We start from the raw sequence: 19,947 nt of genomic DNA on the forward strand, positions 1-19,947 counted from the left end.
GAAAGCACGGGATAGAAAATATCCCGCGCAGTTCTGCGGGATGCCACTGGCCGTGTGATTTTTCATCATATTTTGCACCGAACGCGCGCATTCGACTTGTAAAAACCGAGAGCAACGCTTTTTTACACTCTCGCATATCAATTTGTCAAAACGCGTCGCTGGCAACTTCAAAAGGACGCACGCATCGTTGGAACAGAGTTCTTTATCTTGTAAGTGCGCGACATGATCTTGAATTATGACTCGGAAAGACTAAATCTAGTGGCGAGTGAAAAACTAGTTGAAAAAAACAAGGGAAAGCACCGATATTATAAAAACATTTGAAGGCTTAGAAGATATATATCAAGTCTGCTCCGAAGAAAGAAAATAATCAAGAATAAACGGAAGAAAAGTAACAAACAGGTCAGTGCTGTTGAAAAATAATTAGCTGCAAACGTTTACTTAAAATAAACAACATACTTCTCATGTAGAATCTTACAAAAACTAGTAAAAGACGCAAATGAAACACCATTTCCGTTGAAATGTGAAGTGGTCACTGGATGCATAATTTATTATTAGATTAAATCACAGACTATCACATTTACTTTCAAAAAATGTAAAGTTGTATTTATCGTCAAATTGACAAAATCTGTTATGATGGTGGGAAGATGAACGCAAGGAAAGTGGAATGACAAGCATCTACAAACCGTACAAACATTTTTGACTAAACCTAGTGTGTACGAAGAAAATGCACTTGGCCAGCGAGGTGTCGTCAACGACGGGTCACTACGACCGCACTTACGGCAACTTGACGGCGGAGATGCTGGCGGAAAGGACTATAGATGGGCTCCTTGCGGAACACCCTGGCGAGCTGGTAAGGACCGGGTCCCCGCACGTTGTTTGTACTGTTTTGCCGCCCCACTGGAGATCGAATAAGACGCTGCCAGTGGCGTTCAAGGTTGTCGCCCTTGGTGACGTGGGGGATGGCACCGTGGTGACGGTTAGGGCTGGGAATGACGAGAATTATTGCGCGGAACTGAGAAACTGCACGGCCGTTATGAAGAATCAGGTGGCGAAGTTTAATGATCTGAGATTTGTGGGAAGAAGCGGCAGAGGTGAGTCGTCATCGTACTTTCTTACATTGCCTGTTTCGATTTAAACAATGAAAAATTAATGTGATGACTGAGAGAAATGTGATTTTTATAAATATTTCTACTTTTAAGTTTCAGTTAGAGCAAACTGATTAAAAGCAAAACGAAAAAATGTAAAATAATTAGTTAAGGCATTTGGTAGATTTTTTTCACATATTTTGTAGTTTGATATACCGGGTGTCTCGGGAAATTTCGAAGCTGGAGATACTGGTGGCCAAAATAAATCAATTAAGCTAAATATGCCTTATGCAAATGTTGCTGGTTTCAAAGACACAAGGAGTTCAATGTTTGAATTTTATTTAGAAATTTTTCAATAATTTTGAAAATTGTCAAAGTATAAACAAAAAAATTGACAAATAAAAATTTGTAACTAATTTTGGCATTTTTTGTATACGGCGTCAGTTATTCCTTTGATAAATTGGGGATATATTTTTTATCTTTAGAATTACGGACATTATGTATTGAAAATATGAAATCATAAAAAAGTTACTCTTGTTTGTTTTCGACATCTTGTTTACGAGATTCAATGTATTTCATTTCAATATATTGAAATTTGTATACACAAATATCTCAATAACCAAGGGAAACATCGAAAACGAACAAGAGTAATTTTTTATGAAACGAAAGACGTTCTTTCATATTTTCAATACACAGTGTCCGTAATTCTAAAGATAAAAAAATATCCCCTATTTATCAAAGAGATAATTGACACCCTATTATACAAACAACGCCAAAATTAGTTAAACATTTTTATTTGTCATGTCAAAAAACTACTGACAATTTTTCTGTTCATACTCTTGACAGTTTTCAAAATTATTTCAAAATAAAATTTAAACATTGAACGCCTTGTATCTTTGAAACCAGCAACATTGTATAAGGTATATTTGGCTCAATTGATTTATTTTGGTCACCAGCATCTCCAGCTTTGAGATTTCCCAAGCTTTCGCGGACATCCTGTTTACATTATTATATATTATAATCATAAAATGATTATGCACATTCTATTTAATCGGAAGTGAGTTAAATTTTGCGATTTCACGTGAGATGCTGTACACAATACTATTTTTTTTAAAGACAAAAGCTTTCAAATATGTTTTCAATGTATAACGAAACGATGAAATATCAGAAGCGTTTATTTTATTATTTGTAAATATGTCTTGTCTCTGTTGTATTGTTGTTTTTTATTTTCTTTGTTGCAATGGTTGAGATTCATTAAGTAGCTTGGTGTGTTCACTATAATAAAACGCATGGTAAAATTCCTCGAACTTTTCATGGTACCATGTTGCCACGGACTCTTTAAGTAAAAATTCAGGTAACATTCATCTAATATTAAATAAAACCTGTAAAACATTGAACATTTCATGGCAATAGGTTACCATGGAAAGTTTTTATTATATTGTTTAGAAATTGCTGGAACTTCCTTGAAATCAAGCAAAAAATTATTTATTGATTTGACGTGATTTTTTTGCTGTTACCACTTGACTTCATGCCCTATTTGATTTGATTCAAATAAATTGAAAAATGCCAAAATACAATATTAATTGCATTCGGACATATTCGTTAAGGGCGAGTATGTAAAAACTTAAATCTAATATTTATGTTATTCACAACAGAGTATATTTTTTACTTTGATAGTATCTTTAGGTATATAATATTAATTCAGGATATAATTTCTATAAGTGTAATTCTCATGAAGTAATGTATTAATATTCTTTAAAATTGAAAAAGTCGAGCAGTTTTGAATAACTTAAATATTAAAGAAAACCCAAGCGAGAACTCACAGGTAAATTAATTCATAAAGACACAAATACACATAGGTAACACACAAAAAAAGAGTCACACACATACAATTTGTATGAACGGAATTAACAATTCTTTTAAAAGACATTTCTCTTCGATAAAATCAATTTATTTTTTACACCTTAATTAAAAATTTCTATGTAGTTTGTACATACATTTGGGGAACAAGACTATTTAAATTTAGAGTTACACTTAGTAATTAAATAACTAATTACTACTGCAGACAATAGCTAAATGTGAAATAGAAAATAATGTTATTAAAATTAGTAATAATAAGTTAAATTACAAGAACTGCTCGAAGTGACCACCTTGCATTTCGATGCATAATTTAGCTCGACGCTTCAATGATTTGCGAACTCTTTGGAAAATTCTAGGTGTTTGCCTTATTTCCATGCACGCGGTTTCAATTTCCTCCCGTAGTTGCTGAATGGTCTCAATTGGAATTTTATAAACCTTTGCCTTAAGTTGACCCCACAAAAAATAGTCCAGGGGGTTAAGGTCAGGGGAACGTGGAGGCCAGGGAACAGGACCTCCTCGGCCTATCCATTTTTCTCCATACAACTCATTTAAGTGTTGTCTTACATTATGTAGGTAATGAGGTGGCGCCCCGTCCTGCATAAACCATATGCTTTGGCGTTCAATTAAAGGGACATCTTCCAAAAGTCCTGGCAAGTCGTTAACTAAAAAATTGTAATAATCCTCACCATTCAATCGATTAGGCAACACAAACGGTCCGATTAGCCGATCGCCTAAAATGCCTGCCCAAACGTTGACGGAAAACCGAATCTGATGTCTGGACTGAAATATGCTGTGTGGGTTTTCATCAGCCCATTCATGAGCGTTATGAAAATTGACATAACCATCTTTACTGAAGCTTGCCTCATCCGTAAACAAAATAAGAGATGCAAAATTCGGAATCCGCCTCGATTTTCTCAAAAACCATTGGCAGAACTGCCGACGTGGTTCGTAGTCATTCGGATTTAAAGCTTGAATACGCTGGATATGAAAAGGATGAAGTAGTTGTTCGCAAAGAATTCGCCAAACTACGGAAAAACTTATGTTATGCATACGTGCGACACTTCTTACACTAACCCTTGGATTGTCCTGCATAGCTCTCAATACATTTTCTTCCATCACCGGTGTTCTTACAAATCTGTCTCGTCACGATCATTTACTCTTGGTTGGAACGAACCATTTTCTCTTAAACGTTCATGGATCCTCTGAAATACCTGTCGAGAAGGTCCTATTCGGGTATGCTGCCGCATACAGACGCCTCGCTTCTGATGCATTTCCAGCCGCACGGCTGTACATAAAGTGCATATCTGCCATTTCCGTGTTTGAATATGACTCCATTTTATGAGTTGCAATAATGTTGTATACTTAAATTTTCCACTCACCACTTTTACTAATTAAACACTGCAAAGCTCAATTGACAGTTTATCAATAACTTAAATTGTTAAGCGTTGTGGCAACGTCAGTCTTTTATTTGCCATGGTAAACAGATTTTTGTCATTTTTGGCCTAATAACTTAAAGAGCAGAGTAATTTTCATACTCAATTTACTCGAAAACCATTGGAAATATCGGTTTGGACAAAGATAATATTTTTTACGTAAAATTGTTAAGATCTTATAAATCTGTAGAGAAAATTGTAAAAAATTGAAATAAAAAAAATTACGGGCCGAAAACCCCCTTCACCAACCTAAATGGGACGCATATGATTTGCATGTCGAAAAACGGAGTAGCCATGTTATTTAACGTAAAAAGTTATGTAAGACCCATACATTTTTTTCTATTTATTTGCGACCGTTTTGTCAATAACAGAAAAAAAACAGTTTTGTTTCAGCCCTTTTAAGGGCATATAACTTCCTAAGGGTGCGTTTTAGGGCACATGTTAATAGGAACTTTTTGGCTTATTTTAATGAGTTATAAACGCAGCAGAAGTTTGGAACCCTATTTTAGAAACACCCTGTATATTTTGCGGATTAAGCAAATAGATTCTTTTATTATTATAAGTAACCTAAAGTTTTTTGTAAAATATTTATTTATATAGTCTCTTTTTATGTTCATGTATCTGAGGTGAACTGAAAAGGAATCCCCAAAACATGAAAAATTTATGCAAGTAAAAATTGTTAACAATTATTGTTTGTAAGAAGTACTTTCGTATGATTCCACAAAAAATGCATAATTTTCTAGTAGAAAATTGTATGTATGTATGTTGTGAAAATATTTATAAAAATATGTTTCATGACATATTTATGTTTTTATCTAACTTTTTATGGACATTTTTCAAAAAGTATTGGCATAAACCTTAAACACGCTGTAGAAGCGTTTGTTACACTTGAGGCTTTCAAGTATTTGTTATATTAATTTTGCCACATAAGACATGTTAAGTATCGTGCGTGATTGTGAATAATCTTGTGCAAAACAAATTATAATAATTGGATTTACTTACTTGAAAAAATTGGATCATATAATTTTTTATTTGTTACCACATTTTAGCTGTTATTAATAGCTACAGCCAGTAGAGGCTGTGGATGCCAATACTGCAGCCTATATGATTATTGTGTTGCTGCTTCTATACTCTAAAGGAGAAGAAGGTTATATCTTCAATGCGTTAGTGCTTTAAATTGTAGATTATTTGGGATGCTGTTTCATCTTCCTCATTGCATGATCTACTTATGTGTTCACCATTGTATAAGTCCATTATCTGCAGATGTTTTCTCAGATTACAGCGACTAGTTAGTAATCCCGTAACAGTTTATTTGACTTTGTCTTTCATCCGTAAGTTTTTTCGATGTTTTTTTAACTATCGATTTTCTATATCTAGGATGTTTTTGATATTTCAATGGCAGGATTTGTTAAAGTTCCTGCAAATTCATGCCCTGAAACTCATTTGAACGTTACCTGAGAGTACCAAAGTAAGAAGGACTTGGAAGCAGTTCCTGATCGGTTTTTAAGTAATCTTGTGTCTCGCCAATCTTTATAGTTGCTTGACTATCAGGGCAGTAGAAAAAAATTTTTTGCCTTTATAGGAAATTTGTTTTTTCCCGCAGACAAAGCTCAGAGCATATACTTTATTTTGGAATATAATGGACACAAATATTTTGGGGATATACATTAAATATTCCTGCTCTGGTCCAATTGTCAGTTTCGGATTCAGCAGTCTACCGTCCTAGTGTTTGACAGTAAATATATCCCCAATGTTTCCAGAAATGAAATGCGAAGATGACTTATTTTTTTTAAACAACGAGTTTCAAGGGGTTCTTGATGAATTACCCACTAGTCGTAGGAAGAGATTTATATCTTCTACTGGATCGGTAACAAATTAGTAATTTCAGGAAAGTTCTGATGAACAGTATGATGAACAGTCATCCTCATAGTATTCGGCAACTAAGCCTAGAAATTATTCCACAAAAGCGCGAGTTATTGAAAATGTTACAAAGTTATATGATAAATGTATAATACTGAATGGTAAGATTAGTGCAAACTCTGATCATTTTTGTTCTTTCATTAAATACTAAACATGAATACTTTCCCTCAAAAATTCATATGCAGCTACATATATATTTTTTATCTTTTTTAATACCTATTATATGTATATTTTTCAATTTTAAAATTTTCTATACGATATCAGTAGGCCGCAATCCATAAAACATGTGTTTTGCAAAAAATATTTACGTTCGTTGACTTTAAGGCGAGAGGTGAAACACACTTTACAATGTTTCTTTTATCCTCTTTTTGTAAGTAATGGGTTCTGACTTTTGAAAAGTGTCTCGTATGGAAGTTCATTGAAACGAAAATGCAAAAAGATAACGTGTTTCATTAAAAAAGTGTAGACGATGTCATGATTAAGACAATGATGACATTACAATAAATTTAAAGACACAAAAACTCATTAAACGACCTATTCCAAGGTTTTTTTAGACCACCACATTAAAGAAAAAAATATATCGGTTTTACCGTACAAACGTGCATATTTTTTAGAAAATTTCTAGAACCTCTTTCAAATAAAATATGGTTGACATAAATTTGAATATCGTATCTAATATATGTATTTTTATTTGTGTTGGCGCCAGTCTATATTACTGGCTCTGATTTAACATAATTCGGAGATTTTTCTGGGCCATTAACGTTGACAACCAACAGTTTAGGAGTTTAGGGTCTTGAACGCACATCCAAAATTATTATTTGTCTGTGGGTATTCTTTTCCATCTTTTAAATGAGATATTATATTGTAATGAATACGTTTAACGTTCATAATTAATTATAGGAACAGGAATCATATAATTCCTATAAATTATTAACTTAAGATTCACAGACCCATTTGTAAGATACAGTACTTGAAATTGGTGAAGGTAATGACATTAGAAATATAATGAGAACCTATTATTTATTAATTGATTAATAGAATAATTTTCGATTGGATACTGCTAGCGTGAAAATAACATTTAAAAATATTCGTAAAAATATACTCGTGGCTAAATGAACAATCAGCGAAAAAATCGTATTTGTAAGAGATGTTAACGCGTAAACTTTATGGAACTAGAGAAACAGTTGTTCCTTCTTTTATGCAATACACAACAAAATATTAAAAGATTACATCCCATTTTTAATGTGATGCAGTTTTTGGTATTAGCTCTTGTACTTTTTACTTCACTTTAAATGCATTATGCTATGCTAAGCCATACATTTTCTGCTGGACGATGTCTCTTTCTTCGTCGTCTTCTTTATGTTGATTCTTATCATTCATATCTTCCTTCTTTCGACGCACCACCTTCTTCAACTTAATTTGAATGGTTCTTCTCAATTATCTTAAATAACAATGTGCATTTATAATTTTTCTTCGGGTAATAAAGTCAGCGGAAAAAGTTATCTTCTTACAGAAAACGGTGGCTATAAGTTTTTGGTCAAACTGTATTTGTTTTTTCTTCGTCTTCTTAGTGTCTTTGTTGTGTTTAGAAATGCGTTGCTGATTATTGTACTGAATATTTTATCTATCACCCATTCCAATACACTGGTTGCTTGCACTAATTTAAACAGCCTCACCATGAGTTGTGTGCTATACTCTTCTGGATCCATTTTGTATATCTATAAAGAACGTATCTTCTGTGGTATAATACTAAATGCTGCTTTCTACTTTATGGCAACAATTCTTTAGTTCTCTTTATTAATGATTTTCTGATTATGTTGGCACGTAATTTGTTACAGTATCAGATATGTGTCAGTATCAGTATAATTGTCAATAGTTGAATGTCCAAGCAACCATATCAAGGTTAACTTACCTTTACCCTTCAGCAGTTCTTTCAAATTTACTACGCATTCGCAACATTTCTCATTACTTGATCTTGGATCTGTTTAAATATCAGGTAATATCTCCCAGTATGTGTCCCGTTTCCGTGACCATAATCCGTGATTACCACCTAAAACTTTTTGTTTTAAATTAAATTTCAAATACGGTCCGCTTTTATATTACTCTTCATTAAATCTTTAATTCTATTCCTTCCTAGGATTGTCTACTGGTGCAAGCAACAGCTTGAAAAGGCCCATTCTATCCTCTTCTACTTATCACTTAGTGAAGAAGAGACAAGTCAAGTAGGGTTTAGATGGCCGCCGTGGTTGTAGTTCTTATTGCTTCCGTTACTGCTAAACAAGTGAGACTTTGTACCTTACCTAAATCAGCAGTAGTCGTCTGCTGTTTTATTTTCCTCTACCATGTCAATGATGCATATACTATAAGTCTACCCACAGTAACGTATGTCCAATACACATTTGCGGCGTTAATCCGCATATTTTACCTCGAGTTAGTCTAATTAATATTAATGAGGCGTCCGCTTTCTTAATTCTGTTAAGCTGCTGGTTCCAAGTAAGTCTTGTGTCTAAAATTACTACAAACCATTTCACTTCTCCCGACGGCTGTTGTTATTTGCCTCGAGTTAGTTAGTTAATCCCTCTTTATGTACCATCTTGTAATAATACTAAGAGCGTGCTATATTGTTGAATTTATTTGGAGTAAAGACTAAATCCTCTAAAGTTTTGTTCCAGTACTTTTTCTTGTGGACATTCTCTTAAAACCGCCGCCGTCACAGCCATGTAAAGATATATATACCAATCTTTGTCTTAATATGCAGTTTATTTACCTGCAGGAAGTCTCACCGATTTTTTTCCTACTATGCAAGCATGTTAGACCCTTCTGAATTATTATCAAATATTCCCCGAATGCTCTTGTGCTCAAGTATATACTCACTCTTCTCCGTTGTTTCTATGAAGGGATGTTTCTATTGACAATGCTGCTCTATAGGCAAACTATTCATGGTGTAGAGGCTAGTTTATTCTTTTGGAAATAAGGACACGTTCCTTCTCAAGAATTACTAAATAAATGTCATTTGATCCTGTCAGTTTATATCGATCAAAAGAAAAAGTTTATTACCTATTTCATCATCACTTTTTGTGTCTATCTTTGTGAAAAGTGGACCATAAATAATTTTCTTAATGTCTCCATTTCCGTTTTTATATATTGTCTCCTTTTGTTAGGATGTAAATCGAGGATTCCTAATCGTATGCAATTTTCAATCTTCTGTAGTTTCTTCGATATCTTCACACTGCCTTCTCCAATAATTTTCTTGAGACTGAAGCTTCATCGTCTGAGTGACGGCTGATTTATATTCATTACATTCTCCCGTTCATTTAACTTCATTGTACTTTCTCTCGTTTTAGTAGGGTCTCTGTTGTACCAGGGTATATTCCGTTGTGCGCTTATTTATCATGGGATACAGGTAGCTATTGTTGAATATTGAAATTATTATATTGGACTCTGGAATCGTTATATCAATTTATCAGTTTTGTCTTGAATTTACGAAAGTATAGTTCAATTAAATGAGCCTTTAAATCGCAATTTGGTCAGCTTGCACGAATTTTTAATATATAAGTTAGTTTGAGGTATACAATAATAATAACTGAAAGTAATCTAATTTTCTACCCCAGGCAAAGATAAAATAAAGGGGTTTTTCAAGATAACTCAAAAGGGGTAAGAGCTAGAAATATAAGTTATAGAGCATAAAATTCTACATAAAAATGATCTATTGACTTTTTCTTGTACTATTAAAATTAACAGAGTTAGGGTGACTAGAACTTAAGGGATGATTTCAGAAATTTAAAAAAATCATAACAAGCAGAAAAATTAATGAATTTTATAATTTTTTCAATCTACTCTAAAAAACGTAAACTTTATTTTCAGAGAACTATATGTATTTTTAATAAAAAAGTTATAACAATTTCAATTTTTTAATCGTTAATTTTTATGATTTAACACTAAAACTAAAAATATTTTTATATTTAATGTTAGTTTGTCTTTTTCTTTTAAAATTGAGTTAAGGTTTTCTGTTTTACCTTTTCCTATAATTGGGATTTTGTCCCGTTGGATATTGTAACTTCTAAATAAATAATAAATAAATAAAACAATTAATTTTTGTATGCCATTCGATTAATTATTTAAGTAATGAAAAGTTGCTTTCCAAATTTTGTTTTACGATAAAGATAAAAAATCATGTTCGCTTTGTGAAATTGTTATAATTTTTATACAGAGCATGAACTTCGAAACATGAATATTCGTCGTTGGCGCCAATGTTGATGCATGTCCAGACAAACCTCACGATTTTCTACGTTTAGGATTATCATGGTGTACCTACCTATCCATTTTTCATCACCAGTGATGATGCAAAAAACATTTTCTCTTTTGCCGTTGAAGCAACACGTGAAAAATCGCCGTTCAACATCTCTCTGCTTCAATTCGTATGGCACCCAATTTCCTTGCTTTTGATTCATGCCGAGTGCATTTAAATTTTTGGGAAACTGTTGTGCGATCAACGCTTCTGCAGATTGATCTTGCGTTTGACATGAATCTTAGTCGAGTAATGCTTTCATCTCTTCATTATCAAACTTTTTCGAGTGACCAGAGCGTTCTTTGTCCACTGCATCGAAATCACCACCTCTAAAACATCGAAACCAATACTCACACGTTTTAATTGACGGATAATGTTCACCGTAAGTTTCCAACAGCGCCCAGTGACACAACAGCATTGAATTAAACAGGAAAAATTAAACTACCGCAAATGGTGCTCATTCCACATCTTCAGAGGAAAAATGTATTTATACTTCAGCAAAATGGCAGATAATAAAAAGTAAGCAAAATGACAGAGCTTTGACATAAATATAGTAACAGCCGTGTCCTATGCGATATAGCATAAATTACGCTATTGTTATTTCCTCAAAATTAATTCACAGTCCAGTATTATCCTTAATAACTAGTTGCAACACGACAATTTGTTTAAAACACTCCTACCAACGCTACGTTATTATGGACACTATAACTGCATGTATTATATGTCAAATTTTTTAAAATAAATATAAAGCGCATTTTAATCAAATGATTAAATTGTTTATTTTGTAAAAAACAATAACTCCTTACAAACTTATTTTATACTTTTATTATGGAATGGAACTGCAAGTAGCTGCTTCTTATACAAAAAGGAATTTTAGAACTTCTTTTGCCGCCGCCGAATGCCGGCAAGGCAAATATTAGAATCTCCATTAATATTTTAATGTTCCATCTGAAATAATGTTGTGGCTCCCCGAATGTATATGTTTCCCTAGTCGATGAAAAACCCCATAAAAAGGCGAAATTACAAATGGAAATATTAATGGGTTCTCAGGTTTCACTCTTCTTACATTCATATTTGCTTTTAAAAATACACGAGTTTCTTTTCATTTTTGTTTCAACATTTCATACAATTTTTATTAGCCAGGGATGCTGAAATAAATTTAAAATACATGAATTCATAAATTTGGGAACTACTGCATTACATACATTATTAATAAATAACAAAAATACTTTTATTGCCTACATAGGGGAGACAATTATATAAATGTACAGATATACAGAGTTCCTCCAAACAGTACACTAAAAACAGTAGCAATAATTTGATAATTAAAACATTGTAGGTAGCTTAGAAATAACTTAAAAATGTTATTAACATGTTTGGATATGATTGAAATATGATGTTTAGTGTGAGATGTCATTGAATGTGGAGTTTTTTCTTCGTGTATTTTCTTTAGAAATGAGACAACATTCAAAATTAAAAAAATGGAAAATTTTAAATTCTGAGACACCCATTCTAAGATTTAAAGTTTATGGAGGGTGCACTGAAGCGTAGGAGCTTCACTTGTACAGAATATAATAGGCTGTATCTGTTTGTAGTCTAAATTTTCTTCATACAACCAGATTTTGTTCAGGTATCCTCTCAGACAGAAATATCTTCTGAGGAGATCAGTCATTCTGATTCCTGCTTAATGACAGCAGTTATTGGATCTTCTTTATTCATTGTTTCCTAATGAAAAATTCTTACCATATTAGTGGCTAGGTAAATTTTTCCAGTACCTCATTTGCTGATAGGTTGTACAATTTCTGGGCTAGTTGTCACATCGTCATCGTTGTCGTTCTTTAAAAAAAAATCTGAAACTAGAGATTAAGTCCTCTTTGTATTTGCTGTGTGTACCGGTCCCTTGTTTTCCGATGCAAGACTTGTAGTATGTGGCGGATGAGCTGTTTCCAAACTGCATATAGTTCTAACCCCGCGTCTCGATTGAAATTGTCTTGATAGTTTTGGATTTCTATTTCCTCTCCGTGGAATCTTTGTCAAAATCGTATTTGTCTCATCAGAATTTTGGATTACTTAGGTCTATCGTGTGTTCTGTATATTCTCTGTGTCTTGTAACTGCTAATTTTTCTAGATCGTTTTGAGAAAGACTGTTCTTATCTTCCTTGATATGTTGTACATGGTTAAGTAGATGAATTAATACTGTGTCTTTAAAACGCAGTATATTCTGTCAGTACATCATTGTATTTAGGGCATATACATAGATTGTTGCCAGATATTCCTATTTTTCATTGTCCTTAAGCGTTCTTCTGACGACTTGTTTGATATCCCTGTTCATGTATCCATTTCCTCTAGGAGCAGATTGTAGATGCCTTAGTTGCTCGTTTAGGTGTTCCGGTTCGCAGATGGTATGTGCACGATATACTAGTATATGTAAATATCTTGTTTCTGGACTGAGTGCTGATAAAACTCAAATCAACTAAATTCTCATTCTTATTTTCTGCGATAAGCCTTCATGAATTTCTTCCAATGTTTCTTTAATTGCAAATTTGTGAATAACAAGCCACCTCATAATTCATATAAGGTATCATCTGGATCTCTTTGCGTTACCTTGATCTTATCAATAAAGTCTCCAGCGTTTTTGACGTGGTATTTCGTCTTTCCCACTAATCTCTAATTTTATGTAACATGTATCAGTATAGTGAGTGAGTAGCTCCAACTGCACTCGCTCTTGGTAGGAGTGGCATGTTCGGATTGTAGACTTTTTGAATGAAATAAAGTTAGGAAGTTCTTAAATCACTCGAAACAAGAACACTGCGTATTTTTTTCCTTAATTTTTGCTGCTCGAGTCGCAAACTCCATCTTTTTCTCAACATTCTTAATTAAGTTGTTCTTGGGACATTTCAGTATTCACATCATGAATAAATTAAATTAGTTATGAGTTCTCATGTATTAGGGGTTGTTCTTTAATTGGATAAAACAAATAACTCGTATGATACACCAACTTTATTGAGTGGCAGTAATATAAGTTGTAGTAGTCTGCTTCGATCTTTCGTTCTGGTGTTCAGGATTGGGGATGCAATCCAGAACCACGTGCTTGATATTTGAAACACCACATTGGAAATTACCGGACTCTAACTTCAAAAATAAATTTATCGTATCAAATTTTGATATGTAAATCTTATAATTTTTCTGCGCAGAAACCGGAGATGCTCGTCGAATCTACGTGCTTCCTTTCTTAGGAAAAAACCCGTACTGGTTATCCGCAACACTTCACTTTTTTTTAATAACCTTTTTTTCATTGGCTACTTCTTTCGTGCGCTCTTTTGTTCAAAAAGTTTTCGCCTTTTACAATAACAAACTTACAAAAAAAAAACCTAAATTTCAATAACATACATTTAGATGCGTGTTACATTCCTGATCTTTATATGCTAATTTTTCATCTGTTCACTTCTTTGGTCCCTTTTTTGGTATACCCAAAGTCCAGTGTCCCAGCACCCATATCCATCAGACTTAATTCTTTCAGACATTACTATATCAGTTTAGGGGTAACTTTCAGATTTGTCAATATCTTTAGTTACGCCTGACTGTCTGTAAGAATATTGGTCCGTCTATTCCTAAAGGTCCTCATATTCTCCCTTATATAGTATAGTATTGTATACATCTCCGATTGGGAAAACATATATAGTAAACGAGTTAAAATCTGAAACGATACATACATCTGATTGCATACAATATGCCGGCTTTAATACCCTATTTAATCTTGGACACCCGTCTATCATATCCGAGTTTGTTACGGAGTGTTTATTTTCCTTGATCTCAATATGTGTTCTTATGTTACTGTCACATAATGAAGAAGCATCAAATTCAATAAAGTTTTCATAGTCGCCGTGGGTGTAGTTCTTATGGCTTCCATTACTGCAAAACAAGCGAGTATTTTTTCCTTTCCAAAATCAGTAGTGGAGGTCCGCTGTTACTTTAAAATTAGAAAGTGAGCTTACCAGCGAAAGACATGAACATCTAAGTCGACAATCTGGATGAAAGATCAACAATTTGCCTGCATCACAAAGCAAGGCTTCTAAGTATAAGAAAAATTGCAATAAAGAAAATAAACTATCCAATTAGCACAAAAATTGAAGGTTAAATTAGACTAGAAATTATAAACAGACTTTACTAACTTTACTAACCAAAGCAAATTTAAAAGGCCGTAAAAAATTAACCATAAAATCCGAAGTATGGTAATTCTAGTGTGACTATTAATCATTGTTCCGTAGATTATGTTTGTATGTATGTCGTAATCAAATAAGTGCAATTTTCAAGGTAATTTTTCTTACCTTGAAGAATGAGTCTCTAAAATGAAAAAGTCTCTCTTTCCAATGATAATTTGGAGAAGGTATTATTTGGGATCGAAAATCCACAAAATATCGGAAGTATGCTGCGACGCACTAGCATATTTCACTTGCCACTGACCCCTCGAAAAGCGGTGAATTGAAAATACGTGCAAATTTTTACTAGAGTACGAATCGTTGTGTGCAATAGAGAGGGTGTTCCTTGAGTTAAGTAGAATACATTTGCTCATTTAGAACCTCATTTTTCGAAAGTTGCATGTTTTTATTGTTTTAACAAAAACGTCTTGCAATTTCCATCGATTTCAAATCACATCAATCGTAAATTATCGAAATAGTTGTGATCCCAAGAGATCCTGCACTATTGAAAGTTGGAAAATGCGGACAGGAGTGTCAATTTCATATATCAAAAGAGAAAACCACCGGATTTTTCCGGATTGGGGTTCTGAGTCATTTTTTGTGCCTCCATGTACGGCCGATTTACTATTGTAAGAGGCCTTAGTTATACAATAGCTAGCGTTTTAGTGTCTCTTCGCGTTCCAAACGAGCGTTTCTAATTCAAATTGTTTTTTTATGAACATGCACCTTTTTCGTGTGCCATTTGTCATATTTTTACAAGCTTTTATTTAACTTGCCTTGTTTGTATGGGTCACATTTTGCAACTGAATTTTAAAACAGTTTCCCCAACCGATTGAGCTGAAATTTTGCATACCTACATGTTTAGTTTGGATGACAATGCATGGTTAGTTAAGTGATGTCATTCTAAATCCAATATGGCGGACTCCCAAAGATGGCGGACCGTTTTTATGCACCCCCATGATATGGGTATCAAATGAAAGGGTTTGCTGAGAAGAATACGAAAATAAAATGAAGAAAATTATAGATGAACTTATTATCTATGATCTTTCAATTCATAATTTATCATGTTCGATAGGATCGGGCACCAGTAAAATTACGTGAATGAAAAAATAAATTTTTCGATTTTTGAAAGGAAAATTCCAAGAGAATTTAGAAACGCAAATCATCATTTTAGATCAACCTTTTTTAAAAAGGTGCAAGATAGATGAAAACGAGAAAAGCTTTTCAACCGAAGCTATGGTGATAATATTTTCATGCTCTGGCAGTTATGTCGACAGGTGATGACGATGCGAATGACTCATGTACATTAGAATTAGCTAAATAATTAGAATAAGCTTTATAACAAGAATAAGCTAAAAGATAATATAGAAATTATTTCGTTCGAAATGACGAATTCATTCCAAATACATGCCTTATATCGCAGATATTTACCTTTCGTACTTTATTAATAATAATTAATTACCTCAAAAACCTCAAACTCCGACCTTACATACATTTTACGCGACCTCAGTACCAGAGGCACCCGAAATTTCAATTAGATTTAATAAATGAACGAGATATATCGGCCATTTTGTATCAGCCATCTTGAATTTGAGATTTTTTACTGCAAATTCGGCTTTAGCGACCTGAAAAACATAGAGTCCCCACTTTTGGTGATGATGCAGGCCTTTCTGGACTTTTGTCCAGCTTTTTCGGATTTCGGACCAGTGTGCGGCAATTTAAAGCCAGTAATGGGTTTAGTTAGCTCACCAAAGCATAAGTTTCTAGAAGGTCTTGTTCAAAGTTATAAGCATCAAAAGTCTGCTCCAAATTGACGTGACGGATTATTTGAACAAATTTGTGAGATAATAGCAATAAAACTAAAACTAAACACAAGTTACCATTTTTCAAGATACGCGCGGTTGCATTCTGCAAGTGACATTTTTTCTCTGTCGCCCCCTTTATACTGCTACTGAAACTTAGGTTTTGCACGTTACTTGAATCTTTGTTCGGCACTAACACCAAATTTAATCAAGATCCAAGATGGTACCAAAAAGATGATTTGATCACTTGACATGGAATGACCCTTGCGTTTCTAGAAAGTAAAGTTAGTTGAACCCAAAACTTTCTGTTTCTACGTTTTTTTTCTATATATATTTCACTTTTATTTGAAATAACCATACGAGCTACTGCTGTGAAAAGTTATTCTGCTTTTCATTATAATTATTAATTATTGTTAATGAAAACATTGTTATATCATGCCACAATTTGTATAGTCTGGACAAACCTTTATATAGGATGATTCAGAACTTATATAAAAAAAATTGGATGTACAGGGGACTCTTACGAACACAATTTTGTAAAGAAAAACTCAAAAAGGGCAGTCCGAAAATGATTTAAAAATACACTTCCGCACGGCACTGGAAACTGGTGGAAAGAAATAAATAGAATTTTATAGTACCTATTTTATATCAGCAAATTCAACTGCATTTGCCGCTATTGTTATTATTAATTAATAAAATTAATTTGTGGTCTTAAATAATAAAATAATTTGACATACCTGATGTCACAACAACTGTTCAAAATTTTGTCCACCAACGTGTAAACACATTTGGGTCCGCCTTGTTGTTGTCTTGCCTCATCATAACACATATGCTTTACCAAAATACAAATCTTGTCTTGCTTCACCATAACACAAATGCTTTCACCAAAATACAAATCTTGTCTTGCTTCACCATAAATTAAAAAAATATCCATCAACTCCGAGTTGCTATACACGCAAGCCATTTTTGTCACTAACTACTAAAAAACTATTGTAAACAGTCGGATTTCGATATTCAGAGTCGCTGAGGTCACCTGACTGTCCACGCGTATTGCGAATGACGCTAGAGACTACAGTTATCCAGCTATGTAATGGTTGAAAGTTCATACTGTAACTTCAAACATTTTTTTTCTCGGAAACTGAGGATTTTACAAAAATATTTTTTACGATATAGACTCCATTTCATGCCATATCTATTCCCAAATTTTTTTGGATAAGTTGTGAATCACCCTGTATAACACAACTGAAAAATACGGTTATGGCGTTCATATGGATATGGAACTTTATGTTGGAGGAGACTGATTGTTTTTTCTGAATGTTGTCGACATTATCCCGTGGTTGATATTCCCGCACGTTCTCCTATTTAAATTTACTTACCTAGGAAGTATTGAATTTGTTATCGGCTGTTCAATTAAAACTTTATAATCTGTGTTGGCATGTCTCGCCCGATGCAATTTAATTTTTATTCATAATTTATAAAAATGGTATATAAATATTGACACGAAGCATACCCTGCAATCCGTTGAAAAACACAATTTTATTTCATTAAATATCATCATTAACTGTAATATATTATGAACCATTTCGGCGGTAATGAATTTATAAAATTCAGTTTGGTATTTATTAAATTAAAATATTGTGCACAAAAAAGGATATTGGAAAGTATTATTTATTCCTATTTATGGAACTGTCCAAACAAATACAACAATAAATAATAAAAATCACCAAAACGAACGGCAATAAATAAAAAGTAAATCCGACAAACAAATTTTCAAACGCCGTAAAAAATATTTGAAAATATAAACACGGGAGTCAGCCGTGAAATCAATCAAATAAAACCCTATAATATGATATAAATAGTGAGTGACCTTCCGTGGATTCTGTATGGCTGCACAGCATAGTTTTATGGTATTTTAACATTATACGTAATGCGATGAAATATGGCCGAACTGTCAATAAATCATGGATTTGCAGACTCGCCAGCGTAATTCATAGATTAGATGTGTCCCGATCTCCAGCGCAAATAACTTAAATACTAATGTTTGCCCTGCTGTGTTGGCTTTTAATTAACGGGCGTACGGATCATCAATATTCGGAACAGAAGCAAAAATATGTAAAATTATGTAAATAGGTACTACTAATCCTTTTTTAAACATAATAAAATATAAAATTTATAGCAAGATATTTTTTCAAAGCAGATTAAAAAATTATTCTTTTTCTGGAGTTATTTAATTGTAGCATAATTAAATACAATTTGTATTGTCAAATGTAACTAACAAAGAATTTGTCATTCCTAATTCTGAAAACAAAAGTAGATTTATTTTCGATACGTTAACTAATTGAAGTGCTTTTACTGTTTTTATATAATTTAATATTTCTGCAACGTTGAAATCATTTTTTTGAAATAAGTAACCCCTTGCGCTATATGGATCAGTCAAGGGGTTAATATTATGAATTTAGTTTTTACGTTATCGCCACAGATCGCTACTGGAATAGGCCAGCAGTTTTAAATTTCCGAATTGTCGGTAGAGTACACCACCAGCAGAATTTTAGGAAGAATCAAATGCAGCGGCCCGCATACCTACGCGTATCCTAGCGACATATAAACAAGACTTTGGTAATGTTGCCAGGCGTACTTACGGATTTCTTTTGTACACTTTATTATCAATATCTGTTTTTTGCGTTACTGTATTTACTTAAATGTATGATGTAGGTATTGATAAAAATGTTTTTAAAGAGTCAACGAATATCTATGTAGTTTCATATTATATTCTGCAGCGGTGTTACAATTAAGTTATTTAATCATAATTACGTTAATTAGCTACCTACTATTTTAATTTTTTGGTACTGAAATACTGCAGAAAATATATTTTCAAATGAACAAAATTCATAATGATATTTTAAACAGCATGTAATATAATTTTTTATAATATAATAAGATGGGTTACTAGTACGTCGCGGAATGTAGGTACAGTTTTTTTTTGTATTTTAACATCCACTTATAGGTTTAATAATAATTAAAGATAGAAAGAAACTTTAAATACAAATGTATGACTTTTCCTTTATTTCATTTGACATCAAAATTTGCTGGCATAAAATATATATGTTTAAAATAAAAAAAATCATTAAAAAAATTAAAATTCATCCTTATGAAAATAACAAACAACGATTTTTATAACTAACCTTTACAACAACATAAGGAGAATATCTAAAAACGAAATAACATTAATATACCTACCTGCAATTTTTACAAATCAACATGCAAGTGATTGTGATGATACAGTTGAAAATATGTTTTAATTTACTATTAATTGCTTCAAAAACAAATTCAAAATTATCAAGCATTTCGTCCTGTATTTTT

General features: G+C 32.9%; 1 protein-coding gene across 1 annotated transcript in view; it reads left to right on the plus strand.

The window, feature by feature from the left end:
* The first annotated feature begins 724 nt into the window (after positions 1–724).
* The window catches only part of LOC108903536 (segmentation protein Runt-like), an 89,847-nt gene continuing 70,624 nt past the window's right edge, over positions 725–19,947 (plus strand). Inside the window, exon 1 of the mRNA XM_018705755.1 lies at positions 725–1,091. Within this exon, the coding sequence (XP_018561271.1) occupies positions 725–1,091 (367 nt within the window). The remainder of the gene's footprint in view (positions 1,092–19,947) is intronic.

This window comes from Anoplophora glabripennis, unplaced genomic scaffold (genome assembly GCF_000390285.2).
Source record: "Anoplophora glabripennis isolate ALB-LARVAE unplaced genomic scaffold, Agla_2.0 scaffold94, whole genome shotgun sequence".
Taxonomy (NCBI): domain Eukaryota; kingdom Metazoa; phylum Arthropoda; class Insecta; order Coleoptera; family Cerambycidae; genus Anoplophora; species Anoplophora glabripennis.